This window comes from Panthera onca, chromosome B4 (assembly GCF_046562875.1).
Source record: "Panthera onca isolate mPanOnc1 chromosome B4, mPanOnc1 haplotype 2, whole genome shotgun sequence".
NCBI lineage: Eukaryota > Metazoa > Chordata > Mammalia > Carnivora > Felidae > Panthera > Panthera onca.
In genome coordinates, this window is record NC_138345.1 from 82,737,232 (window position 1) to 82,765,217 (window position 27,986).

Sequence of the window (27,986 nt, forward strand, 5' to 3'; positions counted from 1 at the left end):
TTTTCTTTCTTTGGGTTTCTTTATGAATTGGGCAAGTATGGAGATGGAAACCAGTTCTGTGCCCTTTGTTTCTGCAATTCTTATATATGGATGAGTTGGCAAAATCAGAGAATAGAGGAGTCAATAGTCTTTGAGCATGTTTCTGCTATCTTTAATGAACAAAACTATTTATTTATTTTGAAAAAAAAAAAGGACTTTATTATTTAAAAAAAATTTTTTTTTAAGTTTTCATTTAAATTCCAGTTAGTTAGGGGCGGCTGGGTGGCTCAGTTGGTTAAGTGTCTGACTTCGGCTCAGGTCATGATCTCGCGATCCGTGACTTCGAGCCCCACGTCAGGCTCTGTGCTGACAGCTCAGAGCCTGGAGCCTGCTTCGGATTCTGTGTCTCCCTCTCTCTCTGCCCCTCTCCCACTTACTCTCTGTCTCTCAAAAATGAATAAATGTTTAAAAAAATTAAAAAATAAATTCCAGTTAATTAACATACAGTGTAAAAACATTTATTCTTTTCAATGAGTACAATATGTTCTGAAACTACTTTTATGGGCTAGTACAGCAGCTTTATCCAAGGGCTTTAATATTAAAGCATTAAAATAATGGTAGGCATACTGGAAGCTTGAAATATCTCTTGTTGAAAGCATAACACCAGCCTTTACACTCCCATTCTGAGTTAAGATGGACTGATGAGTCTTTAGTAATTTTGTATTCAGGAATTTTTAACCGACCCACTGGTTTCCAAACCTAAAAACTGAACAATACATAGTAAATAGAAGCTCAAATAACAAGGAATTTTGCACAGTGGTCTTTAATGTTTTTTCTTAAAAGATTAGAAAAGAGAAGGAAATGCAAGGCATTTCGGTGTACTGACTGCAAAGTCTGTTTTATACATATACACCAAAAGATAAAAAAAAGAATGTGTTGCTACAGAGAAAACAATGTTAAAGGAAATATAAATGAAGGAAATTTTTCATAAATCATAGAAAGCACCAGCCTGATAGCTTGACTTCTCAGTGTTTCTCAGAAGATGGACTGTAAACCAGAATGACTGTTTTGTTTAGCTTGGTTGTAAAACTAGGCAAAAGAAATCTGACTTTCAGAATCTATTGCAAAAATTCAAATATGGAAGAAACAAAACCTTTAAAGTTAAGTATTTGGATATGTAGAAAGGGAAGTGTCTTGACAAGTAAAATAGGCTTTATGTTGGTGAAATTGGTTATTCTAAGCTGCTGCTCTATGGTGTTGACTAATCCAGTTATTTTCTGAGGAAAGAAGTTAGGAGCTACAAATGCAACAGTTGTAAAAAAACAACAACAACACTCTACTATGCCCTAATATTGTAATCTAGTAACTCATATGTTTAGATGCCCAATTTAAAATGATTTTTAAAAGATGAGCAGTGGGGTGTGGCCTGGGTAATAAAAATACCAGTAAGCAAAATTAGAAGTGACCTAATACATACTCTAGGTATAATTAATTTAACTTAAGGTCTACGACTTAAAGACAAAGCTCTCATGTACCTAGAATATTCAGTCCAGAAATATGGAGGCTGTATCTGAGCTGAGATTAAAGTCTTCGGCATATTACTGCTCACTTGCCTCTACATACGGCAGCTGGTAGAAGTAGATCAAAATACATATGGCAACTGGTAAAAGGTATATCAAAAATCTTAGAATTATCTTTGTATGATACTAACTTTTACAAATATTTGCAATCCACTTGCTCCTCTCATTACTGCTTCTTCGAGAAACCTGGACACTCTCCTTTGGTGGTTTCAGGAATCTTTTCAACATAATTATTTTTCAAGAAAAGGACATTTTGCTTTGAGCACTAAAACACATATATGGTTCCACCATATTAATTAAATGCTGTTGAAGTATTTGGTTATTGGTTGAAGGTAGAAGATATCTACAATGGTTTGAGGAGAGTTGTTATCTTCAGAAGTCTTTCTGTAAATCTGAAATAGAATAGATTCTTATCAAAGGACAGTAAAGTAAAACAAAACAAATCCCATTTATTTTCACACTCTGATTTGGTTAATGCTTCCATTAAATTCACATCATGCATAAAGATTTGCTTTCACACTTGCTGAAGCCCACATTACAGGCTGAGCTAGTACAGAACAAGAGTACAAAGGACTTAATATGGCCAGTTGGAATGGCAGGTTCACTGAGGCTTTCCAAGTTCAGTGTCATCATTGTTCATTCAACAAGCACATATCTGAGTGGCTACTATGAGTTCAGCATTATCTTGGGCACTACTTTTTAACCATCATGAATTTTATTAAGAAATGAAGTGGAAAGGGAGTTTGTATTTCTGTAACATGGCCACAGTTTTCTATGGTATCCATCAATCTCCTGAATAATATTCACTGCTGATTTTTTTCATTTTGGCTTACACATATGCTTGGGTCTCTTCTATTCAAATAACTTTTCCTTTGACACTGCTGTCCTCTTGGTATCTCCTTTGGGTTCCAATATCCAACAGGATTTTATCACTTGTCTACTGCATTTGACACTCTATAATTTCCTTGAAACTTTCCCCTGGCTGCTTCTGTAACACTTAACTTTCCTCTTTCATCTCTCTGCTTCCAAATCATTACCACCTCTCAAGGATGGCTATAGTATTTGTACCTTTTAGAGATCTCCAGTGCTATTCTCCTAAATGGTAATAGCCCAGTTGGCCTCTTGGGCTCTATTATATCCCCTATATCCCCCCAGATTTTTGTTGCTAGTTTTATCTGGCTAGATTAAACTATAAATCATGGCAAAACCTTTAATAGATTCCTTGTCTCTACTGAATTAAGTCCAAACTCTCAAGACTGGAATTCAAGGCCATCTATACCCTGGCTTCAGTCTGCTTCTCCAGTTTTCTATCCAATCACTTCCTGACACATCTTTTTTAAGATTAGCTGTACTAGATGGCCTCCAGAGTGACCTGATGCTTTTGTCTCTAATGTTTTTGCCCTTGCTGTTCCTTTAAGCATGAACAACCTGTCACCTTTTTCCACTCCTGTACCCTTATCCCATCATATCTCTGCTTGTGGAAATCATACTCAAACCTTAAGGCATGGTATATAGGCATTGGGGATTAGAATCTGTATAGCAACTCACTGAAGAGTTCAAATATCACTCTTTTCATATGAAATCTCAGGTTCTCAGAATCAGATGAGATCTCTTGGCATTTTATACTTCTTTGTTTTGTATCAGTTAGTACTTCCTAAGGGCAGGAGGCATGGTGTGGAATTCATCTTTGTATAACTAATTTTTGTTTCCCTCATGATATCTGATACATCATACCTGATAGAATATCTATTGAATTAAGTGACCAATTTTTAAAACACTAAGGATAGTAAGCTAAATCTATAACTTGTTTTAGGAGGGCAAAGGCTAGAGCTCTAAAATTAATCACTTGCTGGATACTTTAAACTTCCTGTACTAATATCTAAATAGCTAAAAGGGAAAAGTATAGTCTTACCACTCTTCTTGAGAAGTTCTCCTTTTCGGGATTTATCCAGGTTTTCAAGAAACTGTTCAAAAACTTTTATGTAAGGAGCTAGACTGGTCTTCTTATAATCTAAATTATGAAGGCCATGCATTATAATTAGCATTTTGGAAGTGAGAATTACACGAAAGTATAACTTTAAGTTTTGTTTTCAAGAGTTCTTTAAAATAGTGTTGTCCATGGGGCGCCTGGGTGGCGCAGTCGGTTAAGCGTCCGACTTCAGCCAGGTCACGATCTCGCGGTCCGTGAGTTCGAGCCCCGCGTCAGGCTCTGGGCTGATGGCTGGGAGCCTGGAGCCTGTTTCCGATTCTGTGTCTCCCTCTCTCTCTGCCCCTCCCCCGTTCGTGCTCTGTCTCTCTCTATCCCAAAAATAAAATAAAAAACGTTGAAAAAAAATTTTTAAAATAGTGTTGTCCAATATAATAAGAAATGTGTAGTTTAAATACTCTAGTAGTCACATTAAAAAGGTAAAATAATTTTAACATTTAATCCAGTATATCTAAAATATTATTATTTTAACGTAATAAAAATTGAAATATTTTACATTCTTTCATACTAAGTCTTTGAACTCTAGTGTTTTGTATTTAAAATGCATCTCAATGTAGATGATGTATTATCATGAGAAATACTTGATCTATATTTAGATTTAAATTATAAAATATACAGTTGAAAAGTAGGCTCATATACCCAAATTTCCCAAACATACTTAAAAGTTTTCCAATAATTGAATCAAATATCAGTTTTTAAAACTTATTTAAAACACTTTTTTTTTTTTTTTTAAGATTTTATTTTTAAGTAATTTCTACATCCAATGTGATGCTCAAGCTCACAACCTTGAGATCAAGAGTCACATGTTCCACTAACTGAGCCAGCCAGGCATCCCTATCAGTTTTGAAATTTAAATTAATTAAAGTTAGGGGCGCCTGGGTGGCTCAGTCTGTTAAGCGGCCGACTTCGGCTCGGGTCATGATCTCGCGGTCCGTGAGTTCGAGCCCCGCGTCGGGCTCTGTGCTGACAGCTCGGAGCCTGGAGCCTGTTTCAGATTCTGTGTCTCCCTCTCTCTGACCCTCCCCCGTTCATGCTCTGTCTCTCTCTGTCTCAAAAATAAATAAACATTAAAAAAAAAAAAAAAAAAAAAAAAAGAAAAAAAAATAAATTAATTAATTAAAGTTAAATTTAAAAAATCAGTTCCTTGTTTATACTAGTCACATTTCTTTTTTTAAGTTTATTTGTTTTTAAATTAAAAAAAATTAATGTTTATTTTTGAGAGATAGAGAGGCAGGGTGTGAGCAGGGAAGGGGCAGAGAGAGAGGGAGACACAGAATCTGAAGCAGGCTCCAGGTTCTGAGCTGTCAGCAGAGTCCAATGTGGGGCTCCAACTCTTAAACAGCAAGATCATGACCTGAGACAAAGTTGGATACTTAATCAACTGAGCCACCCAGGCACCCCTTTAAATTTATTTATTTATTTTAAGAGACAGAACACAAGTGGGGGCAGAGAGGTGGAGAGATAGAATCTCAAGCAGACTCTGAGATGTCAACATGTAGACTGACGAGGGGCTCAGCCTCATGAACTGTGAGATCATGATAGGAGTCAAAATCAAGTCCAGCTGAGCCACCCAGGCACCCCTATACTAGCCATATTTCAAGTGCTTAATAGCCGTATGTGGCTACTGTATTAAGACAGTGCTGCTCTAAAATATCCAAACTACCCATACACATCCACTTTTGTAGTCAGGCTTTCTAATATTAGACCAACATAATCTAGTGAGTCTGTGTTAAGTCCCACACAACATTCCTTTCTTTAGAAATTATGGCTTCACTGGGGCGCCTGGGTGGCTCAGTCAGTTAAGCCTCCGACTTTGGCTCAGGTCATGATCTCATGGTTCATGAGTTCAAGCCCTGCATCTGCTTCTCTGCTATCAGCACAGAGCCCACTTTGGATCTTCTGTCCCCCTCTCTCTATCCTCCCCTGCTTACTCTCTCTCTGTCTCAAATATTTAAGAAAAAAAAAAAAAAGAAATTGTGGCTTCAGTAATAAATAGTTTTACTAACAGAGCAAACATTAAGAATGTGAAGTCAGGGTCATTCTACCTGGAGACAATCAGAAGTTTATAGTCATATGCCTTAAGTACAGTATTTTTTGACTTATAAAAACTTTATTTTTTATGGGACATCTGGGTGGCTCAGTCGGTTAAGCACCAGACTTTGGCTCAGGTCATGATCTCATGGTTCGCGGGTTCGAGCCCCATGTTGGGCTCTGTGCTGACAGCTCAGAGCCTGGAGTCTGCTTCAGATTCTGTGTGTCCCTCTCTCTCTGCCCCTCCCCTGCTCATGCTCTGTCTCTCTCTCTCTCAAAAATAAACAATAAAAAACAATTTTAAAATTTTATTTATTTTTTGATTTATAAAAATTAAAAAGAATTTACACAATAAAATTTTGAATACAGAATCTTAATCTGATTATTTAATTATATAATCTATAATACCCAATAGGGGAGAAAATCTGATTGAGCACAAGATGAGATTTGGATTTTGGTAGCATGCCATGTCTGCATGGAATAGTCCTCATAATAGTTCACTGAAAAGAGTAAAAAAAAGAAACTATACTTAAAAAGTTTTTTAGTAAACCTGTCTGATGTACTTGGAACTAGACAAGGAAATCTTGACGAGGGTATTAAGGATGAATATCTAAACTGTGGCAATTATGAAAATATATTTTGTCCTACATGTTTATATATGAATTTTCTTATAACAATAAATGTAAACCAAAGAAGCAGTTTAGTTTGGGATCAACCACATAGCACTTTGAAAAAAAATTTTTTTACACTTATTTATTTTTGAGAGAGAGAGAGAGAGAGACAGAGTATGAGCAGGGGAGGGGCAGAGAGAGAGGGAGACACAGAATCAGAAGCAGGCTCCAGGCTCTAGGCTCCAAGCTGTCAGCACACAGCCCAACCCAGGGCTTGAACCCACAAACCGTGAGATCATGACCTGAGCTGAAGTCAGATGCTTAACCAACTGGGCCACCCAGGCGCCCCAACCACATAGTACTTTGAACCTTTAATTCAGGATTCTAAGCTCCTTGGATATAGGTCTATATGCTTATTTCACCATAGTAGAATATATAACAGGCACTCAATAATTACTTAAATATTTACTGCCCATTATATATCAAGTACTATGCTAAATTCTAAAATAGTATAAGCCAAACTCTTTGGTTTCAAGAAGTTTTTAAATGAACAGGAAAAACAGGTCCTATATGTAGTAATAGAAAACAATATATAATTAAAGGCCAAACAGGCATATGGATAATTGTAAGTCCAAAGAATTCACCAATCAAGATTGACTGAGGTGGCTATGAAGTGGGTCTTAGAAAAAAGACATAATTAGATAGAGAGGACAGTAGAGATCATTCCAGGATTTGGGAAGAAGGGCAGGAATAAATAGTACTAGTGTGAAAAAGGACTAAGGCTTAAAATTGCAGAAACTAAAGAAATAATAAGGAACTTACATTTCACCTGTTCCAACCTCCCACCATCTCTGAAGCACCCCTGACTGATGGCTATTAGGCTATTTATGAATACTTGAAATGATAGGCAGTTTAATTTACTTTTGAAAGTAAATATTGTATAAATTTTGAAGTTATAGTTATTAGAAAATTTCTCTTTAAAATCTCTGAACAAAAGAAAAAGATGTCATCAAGAGACAATATTAAGTTTAAAAAATTGTGCTAAAGTAATATATACATGTTGTTAAAAGGAGTAAAATACTACTAACATGTTAGAAAAAATAGCAGCTCTCTACCTTTATTCTTTTTTTTTTTATTTAAAAAAAAATTTTTTTTTAACGTTTATTTATTTTTGAGACAGAGAGAGACAGAGCATGAACGGGGGAGGGGCAGAGAGAGAGGGAGACACAGCATCAGAAGCAGGCTCCAGGCTCTGAGCCATCAGCCCAGAGCCCGACGCGGGGCTCGAACTCATGGACCGCGAGATCGTGACCTGAGCTGAAGTCGGACGCTTAACCGACTGAGCCACCCAGGTGCCCCTCTCTACCTTTATTCTGACCTCTCAATCCTCTTGAATGGCAACCACTTTTCTTTTCTATAACTTATTTCTAACAAATGAACACTTCCATTGTTTAGAAATCCAAGGCTATTCTTCCTAGGTCTGTGGCTTTTTGGGAGAGAGGAATAGGAAGGGGTGAGAAAGCTCTTAAGATCTTTTCATTCTCAGTGTTCTGAAATTTCAAAATAATGTGCCTTGGTGTAGGTAGGTCTGTCTTATTATTTTGAGCCTTTTCAATAAAGGGCTCATTTCTGGGATGGTTTCCTATACAGTTTTGATATTTTTTCCCTCCCTGGTTGTTCTTTTTCTGAAACTCCCATAGTCAGGTATTAGACTTCCTGAACCATTCTTATCTTTTTCCTCCTTAAAACAATAATAACAAAAACTTGTCTTTTTTGTAGTACTTTCTGGAAAATCTTAACTTTTTTTTTTACCAGCCCTTCCATTGAATTTTTTATTCTAATGATTATGTTCTCGATTTCTAAGTCCTCTTTCTTGTTCTCTAAGTGTCTCTTTTCATAGCAATCTAATCTTGCTTCATGGTTCCACTATTTTCTTATTCTCTGAGGATATTAGTTTTTTAAAAAAAAGTTTTCAAGGCACCTGGATGGCTCAATTAGTAGAGCATGCAATTCTTGATCTCTGGGTTGTGAGTTTAGCCCCATGTTGGGTGCAGAGATTACTTTAAAAAAGAAAGAAAGAAAGAAAGAAAGAAAGAAAGAAAGAAAGAAAGAAAGAAAGGTTTTCTTTGTTCTTTGCGTTGTCTGTTTTCTCTGAGTTCCTTTTTCCAGTTTATTCTGATTTTTCATGTTGGAGATGTGTTTTATTTTTTATTTATTTAATTTATTATTATTATTATTTTAATGTTTTTATTTATTTTTGAAGGAGAGAGAGAGACAGCATGAACAGGGGAGGAGCAGAGAGAGAGGGAGACACAGAATCCGAAGCAGGCTCCAGGCTCTGAGCTGTTAGCACAGAGCCTGACATGGGGCTTGAACTCACAAACCGTGAGATCATGATCTGAGACGAAGTCGGACACTTAACTGACTGAGCCACCCAGGCGCCCCTGGAGATGTTTTTTAAATACTTGATTTATTTTTATTATTTTTTAAAAAGTTTATTTATTTTTGAGTGAGAATACACGGGAGGGACAGAAAGAGAGAATCCCAATCAGGCTCTACACTGCCAGTGTGGAGCCCAATGTGGGACTTGAATCCACGAACTGAGATCATGCACTGGGCTGAAATCAAGAGTGAGACGCTCAACCGACTGAGCCACCCAGGTGCCCCTCAAATACTTTAAATCAAATGTCTGTAATCATTCTACAAACATTAATAGTGGAATGTACAATGTTAGGTATTATGTTAGAGCTGGAACAGATGAAGGTTTTTTTTGTTTTTTTTTTTATGAATTGATATTTGAGCTTGTGGTTTTTTTTGCATTTTTTTTTAATGTTTATTCATTTTTGAGAGAGAGAGAGAGACACAGTGTGAGTGGGGGAGGGGGAGAGAGAGAGGGAGACACAGAATCTATCTGAAGCAGGCTCCAGGCTCTGAGCTGTCAGCACAGAGCCCGACATAGGGCTCGAACTCACGAACCACTAGATCATGACCTGAGCCGAAGTCAGACACTTAACCGACTGAGCCACCCAGGCGCCCCTTGAGCTTGGGTTTTGAAAGTAGTGTAGCAACATTTGACCAAGAAAGGCCAATCAGAGATCACAGATCTGCCCTGTCCATTATAATAGTTACTAGACACATATGGCTATATAAATGAAAAATGGCTAATAAATGAATTTAAGGGGCATCTGGGTGGCTCAGTCAGTAAGCATCCAACTCTTTTTTTTTTTTTTTTTTTTTAATATTTATTTTTGAGAGAGAGAGAGGACGCAAGTGGGGCAAGGGCAGAGAAAGAGGGGGTACAGAGGATCTGAAGCTGGCTCTGTGTTGACAGCAGAGAGTCTGATGTGGGGATTGAACTCACAAACTGTGAGATCATGAACCGAGCTTAAGTCGGACACTCAACCAACTGAGCCATCCAGGCGCCCTAAGCATTCAGCTTTTGATCTCAGCTCAGGTCTTGATCTTATGGTTGTGAGTTCAAACTCTCCACTGGGTGTGAAGCTTACTTAAAAAACAAACAAGCAAACAAAGAAATTGAAAATCCAGTTTCTGATAATTCAAGTGGATTATGCCACATGTGGATAGTGAGTACCACACTGGGAAGTGCATTACATTTCTATTATCACAGAAAGTTCTATTGGCTCTGTTGCTGTAGGATGTCTCTTGGGTGTTGGTATATAAAGATTTGACTGGGGCGCCTGGGTGGCTCAGTCGGTTGAGCGTCCGACTTCAGCTCAGGTCACTATCTCACGGTTCGTGAGTTCGAGCCCCGCGTCAGGCTCTGGGCTGATGGCTCAGAGCCTGGAGCCTGCTTCTGATTCTGTGTCTCCCTCTCTCTCTGCCCCTCCCCCGTTCATGCTCTGTCTCTCTCTGTCTCAAAAATAAATAAACATTAAAAAAAAAAAAAAAAAAAAAAAGATTTGACCTCTATGAGAAGGAAGATTTATAAATTCTCTAGTTCCTTCATATTCTTGAATATACAGTTCAACCACAGTTTAGATCTATATTTACCATAACACTCATCTGGATACATCAAAAATAAAGAGCAAAAGTACTATATACATAGTGGTTGTTAAATCAATAGCTGTTGAAACTAAGACTGTGACAAACAATGATCCACACCAATTGACAATTTAATCTTGTAAGTATAGATCCTGGCATTTAGATGATGCTTAGAAATATCTGTGGACTCAAATTGGATTCAACATTACCATTTGAGCAACTGATTAAAAAAGGACAAAAACATTGTTATGATATTATTGGTTACTGAGCTGGTTTCAGGATAAACAATCCATTCTAGGCTGAATCCAAGGAGAATGAATTACTGGACTGACAGAAGGATGTCTATATAAAAAACTTAGGTTAAAGTGAGATTTTAGTATATTGACATACCTCTGGTTCTATGTTTGATATCAGATTCAGCTTCATTTCTCTTTCCCTCATTAGTGGAAATGGTATCCAGTTCACGGCAGATGGAGCTACAAATAACAGAATAAGAGAATTTTCCTCCTTTTTTATTTAACTCTATGCTCAATATCAGGCTTGAACTCATAAGCCCAAGATCAAGAGTCATATGCTCTACGGACTGAGTCAGGCAGTTGCCCTAGAATAAGAGAATTTTAAAGTTGTTTCTTGGTCAACATTACCTAGTGTATGACAGCCACGTGAATCCTACAAGATTTTTGGTGAAAAAATTGTGTGACCAACTAAATTTGGGATATTCTAAAAATCACAATCTCTAATATGGATAGATAATTTTCTAATATGCATGGAGTTTTCCATGTATGTTAGCATAATAAAAACTGGGAAATCTTACAGTGGAGAACTTTTTATTTAAAAGTGGTTATTTCCCAAACTTATTTGAACTTATAATCTTTTTTTTCTTAATGTTTATTTTGAGAGAGAGAGAGAGTGTGTGAGCAGGGGAGAGGCAGAGAGAGAGAGGGAGGGAGAGAGAGTATTCCAAGCAGATTCTGCACTGCCAGAGCAGAGCCCAACATAGGGCTTGAACTCATGAACCACGAAATCATGACCTGAACTGAAACCAAGAGTTTGATGCCTAACCAACTGAGCCACCCAGGCGCCCCAGAACTTATAATCTTTTTATTAGAGAACAGCAACTTGTGTTCTGCGTAACTCACTAGGAAATGTTGCTCTACTAGGGCATCATCATATAGCCTCAGAGCAGCTGCTTCTCTGGAAAGGATCTAGTCCAATCTACTTCAAATTCAGGAACCAATCACAAACAAAAAAGGAATGATCAATGATCTGGAACATACCTTATGGTTGGAACAGTAAATGGATCAAACTGGTCCACTTTCTGTACATCGATAGGCACAGAAATGCGACCTGTAAGGACCAAAAGTTATAAACTGATGACTGTGAAATACAGATCATTATGGGCTGTCTCCTATGTGTTATTTTGGCTAAATTTTAATCTAAGGCTTAGAAAAAGGGTTAGACTTATCTGTTGAAACCAGTAGTTGGAAATTACTTCCACACTAGCTGCATCTTTTATTTCTCTTAAAAAAAAAACCAAAAAATAAGTATGAAAGACTGTTGAGCTACTACATAGTGCTCTTATCTCTACTTTTATTTCTATCTCCTTCTTCCTAATATCCTTTTATACAGAAGTACAGAATGATATCAAATTTAGTGAGTTCTGAAAATGAAACAACATAGATAAAAATAGTTCCTTTCATTATCTTGATTTGCTGAGATCGGAACAGACACCTGTATGTTGGAAATCTTTAGAAAGCATTTTGGGAATAAAATAGCATTATACTACCTTTTTACAATATCTACACCTGGGATACCACATAAAGTTCATCACATCTCAAAAATGAGATAATGAATCTCAAGAATGCCAGGTAAATAACAAGTTAAGATAATCAAGAGAATTGGGAGTTGCTGATTGAAGACAGAGTAAAAACTGCAGCTACTTAATGGGGAAAAGATATAATCAAAATGTATACACCTATGAATATAATTATTTACTGAAACTGAATTTTAGAATAAGGGAATACCCACTAAAGTTTTAGAATTAAGTTAAAAAAATATTAAGAAATATTAAGATTATTACCAAAAGAAGCTGAAAACACACAGTTGACAGGTTTGAAAAGGAGCTATCCAAATATATGGACTAGAGAATCATTATAGATTATTAAAGGAAACTAGGCAATTTGGGAGGACTGAATGTGTGACAATTTCTAGGCACTTTACATTTTAGATTTTCACAATAACCCACTGAAGTAAGTACTATTATTATCTCCATTTCACAGATAAGAAAACCAAGGTACAGAGAGTAGTTTGCCTAACATCCCACAGCAAGTGGCAGAGTTGGATTATTGACTACTTATTGGATATTAGTTGTCCTAAAAAGGACAACTATATACAACTGCATATGTCTCCCGGTTGGATGAAGCAAAGTTTAGGTCAATATAGCCACCTTTATATCTATTTTAAAGTCAGTTTCATTCCTTCAAAACACCTAAGAAAAATGTGAAGGAGGAAAGCTAAAAGTATGGAAAAAGAACTGAGGGAGGAAGCATAGTGGGAACAGCACAGAACTCTGTGGTTTAAGAACTGAATTCTGTTTCTAGCTCTGTTGCAATTTGTTTTATGACTGTGGACAAGTCCCATTAACCTCTTGGACCACTGTTTTCTCATTTGTACAGAGAGAACTACCATCGTGTGAGTTCTAAGTACCTCTACAATTCTAACACTGAACCTCAAAAACCCAGATGAAAATTATTTACGTAGTGGAAACTCATCTGGTAGCTACTAATCAACAACTAAAACTTTCATTTTCCTTCTAGTTTTACTTTCTTTACATTGTACCTGTTTTAGGATGAACACTAAAAGGGCTCTTCAGTAAATGATTGATTCCTTTGCTAACATTGATATCCAGCCGTGGAAAACAGTACTGGAGCATGATCTCCCATTCAAGCCAGGGTCCACATTTGTCGTTTTTGGTATTATCCTAAAAACAGATGCAAGTCCAGCATGAGGATCAGTAGGAACTTTTGAGGATTTCTTTAAAAGTGGTTAAAAATTATTTTCAATAATCTTTAACTTACTAATAAGCAAAACAATCAGAATTTAATTAAGAATTACATTATTATATTTATAATAGAGATTTCGATGGGATATACCTGAGAGCTGATGGTTTTCTTCAAATACTCCCAACGCTGAAGTGAATTGTGATGCTTTTGGAAGTTTTGTTGAAGTTTCTCATGAATTGGTGACAAGTCATTAAGGAACACACTCATTTATGACACATTAATGAACAACTTATTTCCAGTATGTGTTACAACAAGGATAGCTGAAAGTTTACTAGAAATTATTGTTTTCTAAAATGCAAATATGTATATTTTTAAGTTTATTTATCTTGAGAGAGACAGAGACAGCATGAGCAGGGGAGAGGTAGAAAGAGAGAATCCCAAGCAGGCTCTGCACTGTGAGCACAGAGCCTGATGTGGGGCTTGAATGCACAAAACCATGAGATCATGACCTGAGCCAAAATTGATAGTCGGACGCTTAAATGACTGAGCCACCCAGGTGCTCCTCTAAAATGCAAATATTAATTGAACACATATCCTTAAAAAATCTCCTGTAAAAATATGATACTGATATGACAGAAAAAATGCCAAAATAAATATTTGGTTTAATGTAAAGCTTTCCCTGGTCTGTACAAATTTTGACTATATGATTCAGTATTCTTTAAGTATCCATTAATTCTATGAGGATCAAACTCCAAAATGAGGAAATTTCTTTCTGAAAAGGCTTCATTTTTTACTATATTCCAAACTAGAGATACTAAAATGCAGAAAAAGATGTTTTGTGTAAAAAGACTAAATTTGTAAGAGTACGTATATGAGAATATGCAGGCAGAACACATTTATAATATCATAGATAAATACATGTAGCTCACATAAAAATGGTCTTGGGAAAGGATATTTTCAGGAACAAGGGCTAAGATCTTATCCCAGCTTTCTTTATTTTCAAGAATATCTTGATCAACTAAGGCATAGTCTTCAAAGTATTTTTTTATTATGTTTATAGATTTTCTGTAGGAATAACAATAACAAAGTCCTAATACTATTTGTAATATATACACTGCATAACTTTTGTTGCTATTTGGGTGGCTAGTGTTTACTTCTACTGAATTTTTCTTAATGAGCATGTATTAGTCTAATAAGAAAAATACAAATAGAGTTTAGCTATGTAAAATGGGAATAATACCCCTTTGCAGGGTTATGAGAGTTAACTAAGACATTCTAAGGGGAAGAACCTACTGTAGATAGTACCTGGCTTAGAACAGATATTCAAGAAATGTTTACTTTTTTTTTTTTTTTTTTTAAAGTAGGCTCCACAGGCTTAAATTTACGACCCTGAGATCAATATCTGAACTGAGATCAAGAATCGGATGCTTAACCGACTGAGCCACCCAAGTGCCCCAAGAAATGTTTACTTCTTAAGCTCTACAACTTAGGTTAATAGCATCATAAATATGTAACAAGAAAGCAACCAAGCCAGGACAACATAATAATACATCAGTAGTAGAATGTGGGATAGAGTCTACAGTTTCTACTGTGAATTACTTGCTTTACATCTCGACAATTATATAGTGCTTAGCATTTTGCAGACTTCACATCTGTTTCATTTAATCTTTGCCACAACTCTCAGATAGAAGGAGATGTTTTTCCCGTCATATAGTTAAGGAAATAGAGGCTCTAATATTTTTATTAAGGTCTTAATAAGTTGCAGAATAGAGATTCTAACTCTTTATGTTTATTTATTTTTCAGAGAGAGAGAGAGAGAGAGAGAGCGCAAACGGGGTAGGGGCAGAGAGAGAGGGGGACATAGAATTTGAAGCAGGCTCCAGGCTCTGAGCTGTCAGCACAGAGCCCGATGTGGGACTCAAACCCACGAACTGCAAGATCTTAACTTGAACCAAAGTCAGATGCTTAACCGACTGAGCCACCCGGGCGCCCCTAGAGATTCTAACTCTTAATGCAAAGCTCTTTTCACCCAGAGAAGTAGTGAGTTCAGTGGGAAGAGTATGGGTTTTGAAATTAGGCAGACCAGGACATGAATGCTGAATTTAACAATTATTTGTGTGGTGCCACGAAACTTATACAATCTTTTCAAATCTCACTTTCTTCATCTGTAAATGGAGATACCATCATGACCGTCATGAAGTTATTGTTAAAACCAATGAGAACATTTGTAAAACATCTGTCATGAATACTGCAGCATGAAGTAGTCATTCAATGAACTCTACTTATTATCATTGTAAAGTGCTATCCCAGTAGGGAAAACTGATAACAAGGCAATTCTAAAGGTAAATCAGACACAACTTAAACTGCATAGAGTCTTTTCCAACAGACCTGACAAAAGGGTGAATTTTTTCGCTTAGGTGGACTTTCTTTTTAACGTCTTGACCACCCTGAAAAATAAACCATCAAAAAAGAACTTCATGTATATGAAATAAATGAAATAACTTAAAAATTCCTTTAATGTGTTCTAAAGATACTGATTAAAAGAAAACTGTCAACATATAGAAGTTTAGATGCTATTTTATAGTCTCAATACTTGTAACTTTCTGGGTTACCTTTACTTAACATAATTGAACCAGAAAAGTAATTTTCCTTTTGTCACAAACAAAGATCTTAAAAAATGTAGCTACTATGATTATTTGATCTGCTGGTAAGATCATCTACTCTGGAATGTGGATGCTCTAAAAGTTTAATTTTGTCACTAAACATTTCAGGCTTGGTAACATCTAGCAAACAAAGAAATGTAAATTATCATTAAGATCTTACCTTTACAAGACTCAAATACTCAACTATCCCAGAACGTACTGCAGAGGACAATTTTCTAACTGATTCATCACAGACCCAACAATGAACACCTCTCCTTCCAGAATATACCCAGAGACGATGCTTAAATCCAAAGTCCTCTGAGGAGGGGAGAAATAATAGGTTTTAAAATCTAGAAATAAATTTATAAACTCCTGGTTCTTGCTTACTTCCTTAGCTTCATTTTTACCTCTTATCCACATGTACTCATGTTAACTCTACTGAATTATTTTTAGTTTTCTGTGTCCTCCATGCTTTTGCCTTTATGTCAATACCTATTCTGGTCTCTCTGCCAAGAATTTCTGCATCCCCCGGTATTTCCATTTCTCTCCCTGACCAATTGCCATTTATCATTAAAGACCCAGTCTAGGGATATTAAAAAAAGTTAATAAGTTTAAAGTGTTTAGAACAGTGCTTGGCACATAATAAGCACCCTAGATAAGAGTTAGCTATTTTTAGTACATGTGCTGCTGAAGTGATCACAAGAGTTAGCTATTTTTAATATCATTATCATCTTTATCATTATCTTTTCCAGAAAGCCTTTTCTAATCCAGTCTTTTCCCATTCCTGTATGCACTCCTGCTGTTCTAGATCTCCAGGGAATGCTGGGCATATTACTCAACATAAGTATAATCTTCAATTTTATTCGTCTTCTTCTTAGACTGCATAACATACTTGAGGTAATCATTATCTTTCATATTTCTTTCCCTCACCTAGGACAGTATGTAGCACAAAGAGCTGCTCGACAGATGACTGAACTGGGAAAAAACTCACTGGTTTGATCAACAGCTTTATTAGAATTTGAACTACAACTTTATTCTAATCTTTTATTTTCTGGCCATATGTTTCAAGGAAACATGTTCAAAATTTATGAGAGTTGACTATAAAATGGTATAGATAGGGGTGCCTGGGTGGCTCAGTCAGTTGAGCGTCCAACTTTGGCTCAGGTCATGATCTCACAGTTCATGAGTTCGAGCCCCATGTTGGTCTCTGAGCTGATAGCTCAGAGCCTGGAGCCTGCTTCGAATTCTGTCTCCTTCTCTCTCTGCCCTTCCCCCACTCACACTCTGTCTCTCTCTCTGTCTCAAAAATAAATAAACATTAAAAATATTTTTAAATGGTACAGACAGACAAATATTCAGAGGAAAACAGATTCTTGCATTTGACCCCCTCAGACACTACCAATACTTGCCCTTCAGTGCTCGGTCGATTATGCGTATGGCCATCGTCATGAGGGTCCAGCACTTAGAACATATGTCTGCAGAACTGGAGCAGAGGCATCATTACTCACTGTTAGTGACATCACCCACCCTACCAGCAAGGCATGCAGCACTTACCTACAACATCTCCTCACATCGTCATAGTCTGTCATGTCAATGTCAAACACCAATTCTTTTTCCTGAGCCTGGAAAGCTCCCAGCTTCACTGTATTGTGTTGATTGGGCTACAGATAGGGGGAAAATATTTAAATATTTTAAATATATATACATACACACACACACACACACACACACACACACACACACGTATATATATAACCCAAAACAAACAAAAAAACCAAACAAAAAATTCAGTTTCTTTTTTTTTTATTTAAAAAATTTTTTTAACGTTTATTTATTTTTGAGACAGAGAGAGACAGAGCATGAATGGGGGAGGGTCAGAGAGAGAGAGGGAGACACAGAATCTGAAACAGGCTCCAGGCTCTGAGCTGTCAGCACAGAGCCAGACGCGGGGCTCAAACTCATGGACCGCGAGATCATGACCTGAGCCGAAGTTGGATGCCTAACCGACTGAGCCACCCAGGTGCCCCTCAATCAGTTTCTATAAGAGCTGTCATGCTGCCAATTATGCTGTTTTCCACCCACACAAAAAAAGTGGCCAAAGAGAAATGAAGAAACCATACTACAATGCCAATTCTATTTCAAAGTTCATTAATTTGGATTCTGTGCATCCAGAATTGATGACAGTATACATTTACTTAAAACAGGTTTTGATAAATCTATATTGCCATAAATATTTTTTTTCAGTTCTACTGAGATATAATTGACATGTAACATTGAATAATAAATATTTGTTATTTTTAGGTTTCTGATAAGGAAGAAAATACATACAAATAATTAATGCCCTATTGTAAGCTGTTTTAAGGAACTTTAACTGTTACTGGACATATAAGTAACAAAAATGTATTTAAAATTTTTCAATAGGGGTGCCTGGCTGGTTCAGTCAGTAGAGCATGCAACTCTATCTCAGGGTTGTGAGTTCAAGTCCCTCACTGGGTGTAGAGATTACTTAAAAATAAAATCTTTAAAAAATAAATAAAATATTTCAATAATCCAAAATATCTCAATTAGTTCAAACTGAGCCTTTGGCTTAAGCTGTAAGTAGCCTCCTTTGAGGTTATGGATCACCAGGCATAGAAGGCAGACCGAATACAGATACTTATCTTGCTCTCCTAAACTTGCACAAAAATGATAGTAAAGATTTTTTTTTTTTTTTGATAGTAAAGATTTTCTTAAGAAAGGCATGTCTTGGGGCATTCCTTAGCCTGGGTGGCTTAGTTAGTTGAACGTTCAACTTTGGCTCAGGTCATGATCCCACAGTTTGTGAGTTTGAGCCCCACATTGGGCTTGCTGCTGTCAGCACGGAGCCTACTTTGGATCCTCTATCCCCCGGCCCCCTGCTCCTCTCCCACTTGTGCGCTCTCTCTCTCAAAAATAAACATTAAAAAAAAAAAAAAAAAAAAGCATGTCTTTTAAGAAAGAGCCAAAGAAGAGAAGATACCACCACGATTTTTATAAGATACCCATAAAAGCTGAATCTTAAGCTCTCAGTAAGGAAAGATAAGAAGCAACCCAATTTACACCTCAGCATCCCTAAAAAACTCTGGTCACAATTGGTATCTCTGGAGTAAGAATGTGCACGTGTGTGCGTGCGTGCGTGTGTGTGGTGTTGGTAAAGCTAAGACTAAAAATAAGAGTATTCGTTAAAAATCTTTTTATGAAGCAGTTCCCCAGATTCTTCCATTTACTCTGCAGAGCTAGGTGACTGTGCAAAGACACCTGAATTATTATCTGGAGAACCTCAAACAGTGGGTCTTTGGACTGGGATGAGGGGCAGGAACAACAGGTACAGCTGAAGAAAGATGTGTTGTACTGATATACAGGGGATTAAGTGGACATTTACATGTGGAAAGTTGAGACCCTGCCCTCTTCCCCTACATCTGTACCCTATCGCTGCCACCCGGGGAGGAGACCAGAAGATTCCTGTCTGAAGAATCTGATCAGGAGTGTCAGGCACTGTTAAAGGCTCTAGGAATATAGATCAGTGATCAAAACAGATCTCTGTGCTAGTGGAGTTTTCATTCAAGCAAAGAGCTAGAGAAACTGACAACAGAGCTTCTTCCCAAAAAGATGACCAAGCCAGATCACCTTGTAATAAAGAAATCTAAGTCATGTATACAGAACTTCCAATCAGCTTTTTTAGTACTCTATTTTTATTTTTTTCAATATATGAAATTTATTGTCAAATTGGTTTCCATACAACACCCAGTGCCCATCCCAAAAGGTGCCCTCCTCAATACCCATCACCCACTCTCCCCTCCCTCCCACCCCCCATCAACCCTCAGTTTGTTCTCAGTTTTTAAGAGTCTCTTATGCTTTGGCTTTCTCCCACTCTAACCTTTTTTTTTTTTTTTTTCCTTCCCCTCCCCCATGGGTTTCTGTTAAGTTTCTCAGGATCCACATAAGAGTACTCTATTTTTTTTTTTTCTTTAAAAAAAATTTTTTTTTTTTAACGTTTATTTATTTTTGAGACAGAGAGAGATAGAGCATGAACGGGGGAGGGTCAGAGAGAGAGGGAGACACAGAATCTGAAACAGGCTCCAGGCTCTGAGCTGTCAGCACAGAGCCCGACGCGGGGCTCGAACCCACAAACTGAGATCATGACCTGAGCTGAAGTCGGATGCTTAGCCGACTGAGCCACCCAGGCGCCCCAAGAGTACTCTATTTTTAAATATAAGCAACATGCAAGACATTATCAGACTTATGAGGCAAGCCTCTAATATCAAAGAGGGGAAAAAACAGGAAAAAAAGCAACCTTGAGAAAACAAGACTGTACAACAGAATTAAAAAAAAAAACAAAACTATCATTGATATCCTCAGATAAGACATATCAATGAAAAAAAAAGTTCTTGGAAATTAAAATATAATAGCAGAAGTGAAAACCTCTGAGGAAATTCCCCAGAAAGTAGGGCCAAAGGACAAAAAAATAGAAAACAGGAGGAAAAAAAAATTAGTGAATCAGTTTAAGACACATAATATCTGACTATAGGATTTCTGGAGAGACCAGAGAAAAATTATAGATAGGACAAATTGTATTAAAAAAAAGAAAAAGGTAGGGGCGCCTGGCCGGCTCAGATCAAGATCAGACTCTTGACCTCTGGGTTGTAAGTTTGAGCTCCATGTTGGGTGTAGAGATTACTTAAAAATAAAATCACGGAGGAGCCTGGGTGGCTCAGTTGGTTGAGCATCTGATTTCAGCTCAGGTCATGATCTCACAGTTTGCAAGCCCTGCATCAGGCTTTGTGTTGACAGCTCAGAGCCTGGAGCCTACTTCGGATTCTGTGTCTCCCTCTCTCTCTGCCCCTCCCTGGCTCACAGTCGGTCTCTCTTGCTCTCAAAAATAAACAAACATAAAAAAATAAAATAAAATCTTTTTTTAACTCAAAAATAAAATCTAAAAAAAAAAAAAGTAAAAGGGAAATTTCCTAGAATTGAAGGACATGAGTTCATGATCATGAGTCCATCAAGTATTTAGCACAATAGGTACAAAAAGATGCATGTCAAGTGAAATTTTAGAACATTAGGGACAGAGGGGAGCAGAAAATCCTAAGAGCTTTCAGATCCAACACAGTGGGACAAGAATCAGAATGGGGGTCTTAATAGCAACACTGGAAACAAGTAGGTAATGCAAAATTCTAAGGGAAAATGATTTAGAAACTCAACCGTTAAGCATAAATGTAGAATGAAGGTATTTTCCAGATACAGAAGGTATCAAATGTTTTGTCTTCCATGCATCTTTTCTCAGGAAGCTCAGGGAGGATGTGCTCTACCAGAACAAGGAAGTAAACCAAAAAGAGAACAAAGGATTTGGGTAACACAGGATCCAAAATAGGAGAGAGGTGGAAGGACATTGGGGTGATTACAAGATCATATTTATCCAACAGGCTTAGAGGGCAATCAGTCCAGCTTGGGGGTCAGAAGTCTGCCAGGGAAATTTTTTCAGGGTGAAATTGACAAACTACCTGTTAGGTCTGAACACATTGGGATATTCAGACAATTGGCAAGGAGTTTGGGGTTGACTTAGTGATTGACCCCTGATTTTTAATCTAACAAATATATTAGAAGCATGTGGAAATGGGAAGGTGAGGTGAGGGTAGGCAGTGAGGTAAAAGAAAGCTAAACTCTCATCTGCCAGATTGGAAAGTCAGTAGATAATGCTTAAAATAGAAAAATGGGAGAAATATAAAAATGTTACTTACAGACAAGGCGGCAAATACCTTAAGAATCAGCTAAAAGAAAGTGGTTGCCTCTGGGGAGCAGAAAATAATGGAAAGAGAAAGAGATCCTTAAAAAAAAAAAGCCTAATTAACCCATGCTCATGGATTGGAAGAAGAAATATTATTAAAATGTCTATACTACCCAAAGCAATCTATACATTCAATGTAATCCCTATCAAAATAACACCAGCATTCTTCCCAGAGCTAGAACAAACAACTCTAAAATTTGTATGGAACCAGAAAAGACCCTAAATAGCCAAAGTAATGTTGAAAAAGAGAACCAAAGCTGGAGGCATCACAATTCCAGACTTCAAGCTGTATTACAAAGCTATAATCATCAAGACAGTATGATACTGGCACAAAAGCAGACACATGGATCAATGGAACAGAATAAAGAACCCAGAAATGTATGGCCAACTAATCTTTGACAAAGCAAGAAAGAATGTCCAATGGAAAAAAGGCAGCCTCTTTAGCAAATGGTGTTGGGAAGACTGGAGAGCAACATGCAGAAGAATGAACCAGGACCACTTTTTTACACCATACACAAAAATAAACCCAAAATGGATGAAAGACCTAAATGTAAGACAGGAAACCATCAAAATACTAGAGGAGAAAATAGGCAACAACCTCTCTGATCTTTGCCGCAGCAACTTCTTACTAGACATGTTTCCGGAAGCAAGGGAAACAAAAGCAAAAATGAACTATTGGGACCTCATCAAGATAAAAAGCTTCTGCACAGCAAGGAAACAATCAACCAAACTAAAAGGTAACTATTTGCAAATGACATATCTGATAAAGGGCATCAAACTCAACACCCAAAAAACAACCAGTTAAGAAATGGGCAGAACACATGAACAGACTTTTCCAAAGAAGACATCCAGATGGCTAACAGACACATGAAAAGATGCTCAACATCACCCATCATCAGGGAAATACATTTCAAAATCACAATGAGATACCACCTCCCAGCTGTCAGAATGGCTAAACAACAGATGTTGGTAAGGATGGGGAGAAAGGAGAACCCTCTTGCACTGTTGGTGGGAATGCAAACTGGTGCAGCCACTCTGGAGAATAGTATGGAGGTTCCTCAAAAAATTAAAAATAGAGCTACCCTACAACCCAGTAATTGAACTACTAGGTATTTATCCAAAGGATACAAAAATGCTGATTTGAAGGGGCACATGCACCCCAATGTTGATAGCACAATATATTAGTAATAGCCAAATTATGGAAAGAGCCCAAATGTCCATCGACTGATGAATGGATGAAGATGTGGTATATACACACAATAGAATATTACTTGGGGATCAAAAAGAATGAAATCTTGCCATTCACAACGTGAATGGAACTAGAATGTATTATGTTAAGCGAAGTAAGTCAGAGAATGACAAATATCATATGATTTGACTCGTGGAATTTAAGAGACAAAACAGATGAACATAGGGGAAGGGAAGGAAAAATAAAAACAGAGAGGGAGGCAAACCATGAGACTCTTAAATACAGAGAACAAACTGAGGGCTGCTGGAGGGGTGCTGGTTGGGCAGATGGGCTAAATGGATGATGGGCATTAAGGAAGGCACTTATTAGGATGAGCACTGAGTGTTATATTTAAGTGATGAATCACTAAATTCTATTCCTGAAATCATTATTACACTATGTTAACTAACTTGGATTTAAATAAAATTTAAAAAAATGAGATTTATTCTCCTTCATTTATTCTCCTTAAAGAGAAGGAACAGAGCGACACTTTGGCCCTTCTATAGAGATTTCAGTTTTTTGTTTAAAAAAAAAAAATCTTTTTTTACATTTATTTATTTTTGAGAGACAGAGTGAGATGGTGCACGAGTTGGGCAGGGGTAGAGAGAGGAGACAGAATCCGAAGCAGGCTCCAGGCTCTGAGCAAGCTGTCAGCACAGAGCCCCACGTGGGGCTCAAACCCACCAACCGTGAGATCATGACCTGAGCCCAAGATGGACGCTCAACCGACTGAGCCACTCAGGGACCCCTAGAGATTTCCGTTTTAATCTCTATCCCTAAAGAGAAGTAGGGATGCCTGGCTGGCTTAGTGGTAGAGCATGTGACTCACGAGTTCAAGCCCCATATTGGGCACAGAGATTACTAAAAAAAAAAAAAAAAAAAAAAAAAAAAAATTGGGGTACCTGGGTGGCTCAGTTGGTTGAGTGTCCAACTCTTTTTTTAAAAATTTTTTTTCCCAACGTTTTTTATTTATTTTTGGGACAGAGAGAGACAGAGCATGAACGGGGGAGGGGCAGAGAGAGAGGGAGACACAGAATCGGAAACAGGCTCCAGGCTCCGAGCCATCAGCCCAGAGCCTGACGCGGGGCTCGAACTCACGGACCGCGAGATCGTGACCTGGCTGAAGTCGGACGCTTAACCGACTGCGCCACCCAGGCGCCCCGAGTATCCAACTCTTGATTTTGGCTCAGGTCATGATCCCAGGGTCGTGGCATGGAGTCCAGCATCAGGCCTCCGCACTGAGCATGGAGCCTGCTTGAGATTCTTTCTCTCTCTCTCTCTCTCTGCCCCTTCCCCGGCTTGCACTTTATCTCTCTCTAAAATTAGAAAAAAAAATCTAAATAAAAAAAAGTAAGTAAAAAATAAACTAGCTTAAAAAAAAAATAAAGAGAAGTAAACTGCTCCAAAGCATTTTTCTTGCCTGCCTTTTTAAAATGTCTTCTCCCCTTCCCTTGGGATTTATATCAGAAAACCTGGGTTCAGGTCTCAGGTCTACAATTTGGAAACTGTGTCTCCTGGGACAAATTAAATTTAAGTTCTCTCAGCCTGTTTTCTCCTTGTAAAAATATAATGAGGATTGATATGAAAAATAAGTTATACGAGACATGGAAAAGCTCCATACAAAAGCTACTATCACATGAATGTATTTCTCCCCCCATGTGTGTATTTTTTTCTTTAAATGTTTCATTTACTTTTGAGAGAGAGCACAAGCAGTGGAGTGCAGAGAGAAAGAGGGGAACAGAGGATTTGAAACAGGCTCTTTGCTGACAGCAGACAGCCAGATGCAGGGCTCGAACTCACAAACTGTGAAATCACGACTTGGGCTGAAGTCAGATGCTTTAACCAACTGAGCCACCCAGGCGCTTCCCCCCATGTGTGTACTTTTATTTTTATTTATTTTTTAAAAATGTTTATTTATTCTTTGAGAGAGAGAGAGAGCATGAGCAGGGAAGAGGCAGAGAGAGAGAGAGAGAGAGAGAGAGAGAGAGACATAATCTAAAGCATGCTCCAGGCTCTGAGCTGTTAGCAGAGCCCGATGCAGGGCCTGAACCCACGAACTGTGAGACCATGACCTGAGCCGAAGTCGGGAGCTCAATCGACTGAGCCATCCAAGAGCCCCCCACCCCCATGTGTGTATTTTTAAGGAGAGAAAGAAGGGCAATTTTGGTATGTTCATTCATTCAACAAGTATTTACAGTGTACTCTCTCTGCCAGCCACTATTCTAGGCATTTAGACTGTATCAGTGACAATGGGTAGGAGGAGTGGGGCAAGTTGCAGTAGGCCTCACTGAATGAAGACGTGAGGAGGTGAAGGAAGGAACCGAGAAGGTATCTGGTAAATGGGTTCTGGGCGGTGGAAACTGCTCGAGCAAAGGCCAGTGTGGCAGGAGTGGAGTGAGTAAGGCAGAGAGAGGGGCTTTTACTCTGAGTGAAATGAGAAGCCGTAAGAGAATGGTTTTGAGCAGAGGAATCACAGAATCTGACTTGTTTTTTTTTAAATTTTTTTTTTTAACATTTATTTATTTTTGAGACAGAGAGCATAAACAGGGGAGGGTCAGAGAAAGAGGGAGACACGGAATCTGGAACAGACTCCAGGCTCTGACTGTCAGCACAGAGCCCGACGCGGGGCTCGAACCCACGGACCGCGAGATCATGACCTGAGCCAAAGTCAGACGCCTAACCGACTGAGCCACCCAGGCGCCCCAGAATCTGGCTTGTTTTAAAAGGATCATTGGCTGCTGTGTTGAGAATAGACTCTAGAGTCTATAGGAGCAAATTGTTAGGAAGTTTTTACAGTAATTCAGATGAGAGATGATGACAGTGGTAGTGGCACTGGTACCAGTCGTTGGATTTCAGATATTATTTTGGTAGACCTAAAGAGATTTCCTAATGGAAACAGATATAGGAGTATGAGAGAAAGAGAGGAATCAAGACTAACTTCATGGGATGCTTGGCTGGCTCATTGGGTATAGCATGTGACTCCAGATCTCAGTGTCATGTTGAATATAGACATTATTAAAAAAAACACCAAAAAACAAAAAACTCCAAAGCTGGAAGAGAATATGTAATTCTTTTAAAATTCCCTCATTTAAACCACGCTGACATCCTCATTTAGTCTTTTTAAAAAATAAAGTTCAGGGGAGGCGTCTGGGTGGCTCAGTCAGTTAACTGTTTGACTTCAGCTCAGGTCATGATCTCACCATTCCCGAGTTGGAGCCCCGTGTCAGGCTCTGTGCTGACGGCTTAGACCCTGGAGCCTGTTTCAAACTGTGTCTCCCTCTCTGTCTCTGCCCGGCCCCTGGTTGTGCTCTCTCTCTCAAAAATAATAAACATTAAAAAAAATTGTTAAAAAAATTTTATTATTATTTTTTTTAACATTTATTTATTTTTGAGAGACAGAGACAGAGCACAAGCAGGGGAGGGGCAGAGAGAGAAGGAGAGACTTAGAATCCGAAGCAGTCTCCAGGCTCTGAGCTGTCAGGACAGTGGCTGACGCCGGCTCGAACCCACTAACCATGAGATTATGACCTGAACCGAAGTCGGATGCTTAACCTACTGAGCCACCCAGGCGCCCCTCATTTAGTTTTTTTGCCCAATACTCAATTTTTTTGTCCTAGTGAGAATACAACCAATTCATTTCCAAATGATTTCCAACCAGTAATGTAGAGTATCAAGAACAACAGCAAAAAAAAATATTACAATCTACTTGCAAAAAGATAAATAAAGTGTGGCTCTTCAACTAGAATTAACTCTAAGAATGTAATCTCATGGGGCGCCTGGGTGGCGCAGTCGGTTAAGCGTCCGACTTCAGCCAGGTCACGATCTCGCGGTCCGTGAGTTCGAGCCCCGCGTCAGGCTCTGGGCTGATGGCTCGGAGCCTGGAGCCTGTTTCCGATTCTGTGTCTCCCTCTCTCTCTGCCCCTCCCCCGTTCATGCTCTGTCTCTCTCTGTCCCAAAAATAAATAAAAAACGTTGAAAAAAAAAAAAAATTAAAAAAAAAAAAGAATGTAATCTCAAAACAATGGGGGGCTCCAACCCATTCTTGGTTTAAAAAATGAAACATAATACATAAAAAATTGATTTCTTACTCTGTGGGAGTATACTGCGCCTATATCAATCTTGTATGGATTCATTTTCTGCATCTCCTTTTCCAGATCACTCTGGTTGTTGAAGGATTGGTAGCGAATGTAAATATCATCTTTCAATGTGAATGAAAATTCACGGTGTTGAAAGTAATTCTTTGTCACTGCAAAATAAATATACAATTTTAAAGTTAATTTGGTATTTTATTTAGCACAGGGCACTATAACATCAACCAATGAGAAGATATTTTGAATAAGCCTGTGTGCTCAACACTGTGCTACATGCTAAAAAAAAAAAGACTTCCTAATTTGAAGGGGCTTACTATCCTGCATCTGATAGGAAAAAGTAAAAATGAAGAAAAAGATGCATTAAGTGTTTTAAATATGTAATGCCATCTGTCTCTCTTCGGTGGGCACTAATAAATTCAACTGCGAAGAGGTCAATACCTCTCCTCTCCCGGGAGATGCTCCGCTTGTCCCTGATACACAACAGGCCTCTGTAGTTAAAGCTATGACCCGGTAATCTCCCTGGTTCAGGCGCCGCGGCCGGTAAACGGGGCACCGAATGTCAGTCTGACCAGGTAGAGGAAGGAGCAGCGGCTCGGCCTTTCTCTGTGGCCGGAGGCTGGTTACCCTAACCTCTCTTGGCCCATTTACACCTCAGAGGTGGTGGCGAGGTCTCGAGATAATGCGCGAAGGCGCCTGGCACAAAGCCTAGTGCATAGGAGGCACTTCTATTGTCATTCTAAGGTACCCTCCCAGAACCTCCTCACCGTCCCTTCCGAGCCACTACCCACTCCGCTCCCGGCTTCCATCACCTCCACCATAGTTGAGCCAGCGATAGTATTGGGCGTAGGGAAAAAGCCTCCGGTAATAAAGTTTAAGAAGCTCCGGCAGCTCGGCGGGGTCAAACGTCTCCATGGAGCGCGGGGCTCACTGTCTGCAGGACTACGACAAGAATTGGCGGGAATCACACAGCCGGAGCTTCTGTCACTACGCAGGCGCGCAGTGGCCGTGGCCGGGCGTCTGCGCCGGCTGC

At 38.4% G+C, this 27,986-nt stretch overlaps 1 protein-coding gene across 5 annotated transcripts; it reads right to left on the reverse strand.

The window, feature by feature from the left end:
• Positions 1–488: 488 nt before the first annotated feature.
• PRIM1 (DNA primase subunit 1) lies at positions 489–27,959 on the reverse strand. Of its 5 annotated transcripts, XR_013556747.2 has the most exons (14): positions 27,745–27,956; positions 26,954–27,111; positions 17,389–17,495; positions 17,244–17,317; positions 16,016–16,152; positions 15,581–15,639; positions 14,148–14,257; positions 13,343–13,431; positions 13,029–13,170; positions 11,468–11,537; positions 10,581–10,666; positions 3,472–3,570; positions 1,691–1,951; positions 489–745 (listed from the first exon to the last, which is right to left on the reverse strand). XR_013556747.2 is itself a non-coding variant. In XM_060657235.3 (13 exons), exons 1-13 carry the CDS (start codon positions 27,866–27,868, stop codon positions 1,932–1,934), a joined length of 1,275 nt encoding a protein of 424 aa, XP_060513218.1. In that variant the 5' UTR covers positions 27,869–27,956; the 3' UTR covers positions 489–1,931. The 5 variants fall into 5 exon arrangements, 4 of the variants coding, with proteins under 4 accessions (XP_060513218.1, XP_060513219.1, XP_060513221.1 ...); XM_060657235.3 differs by having other exon boundaries at positions 489–1,951; XM_060657236.2 differs by having other exon boundaries at positions 489–1,951; positions 27,766–27,955.
• Between the last annotated feature and the right edge of the window lie 27 nt (positions 27,960–27,986).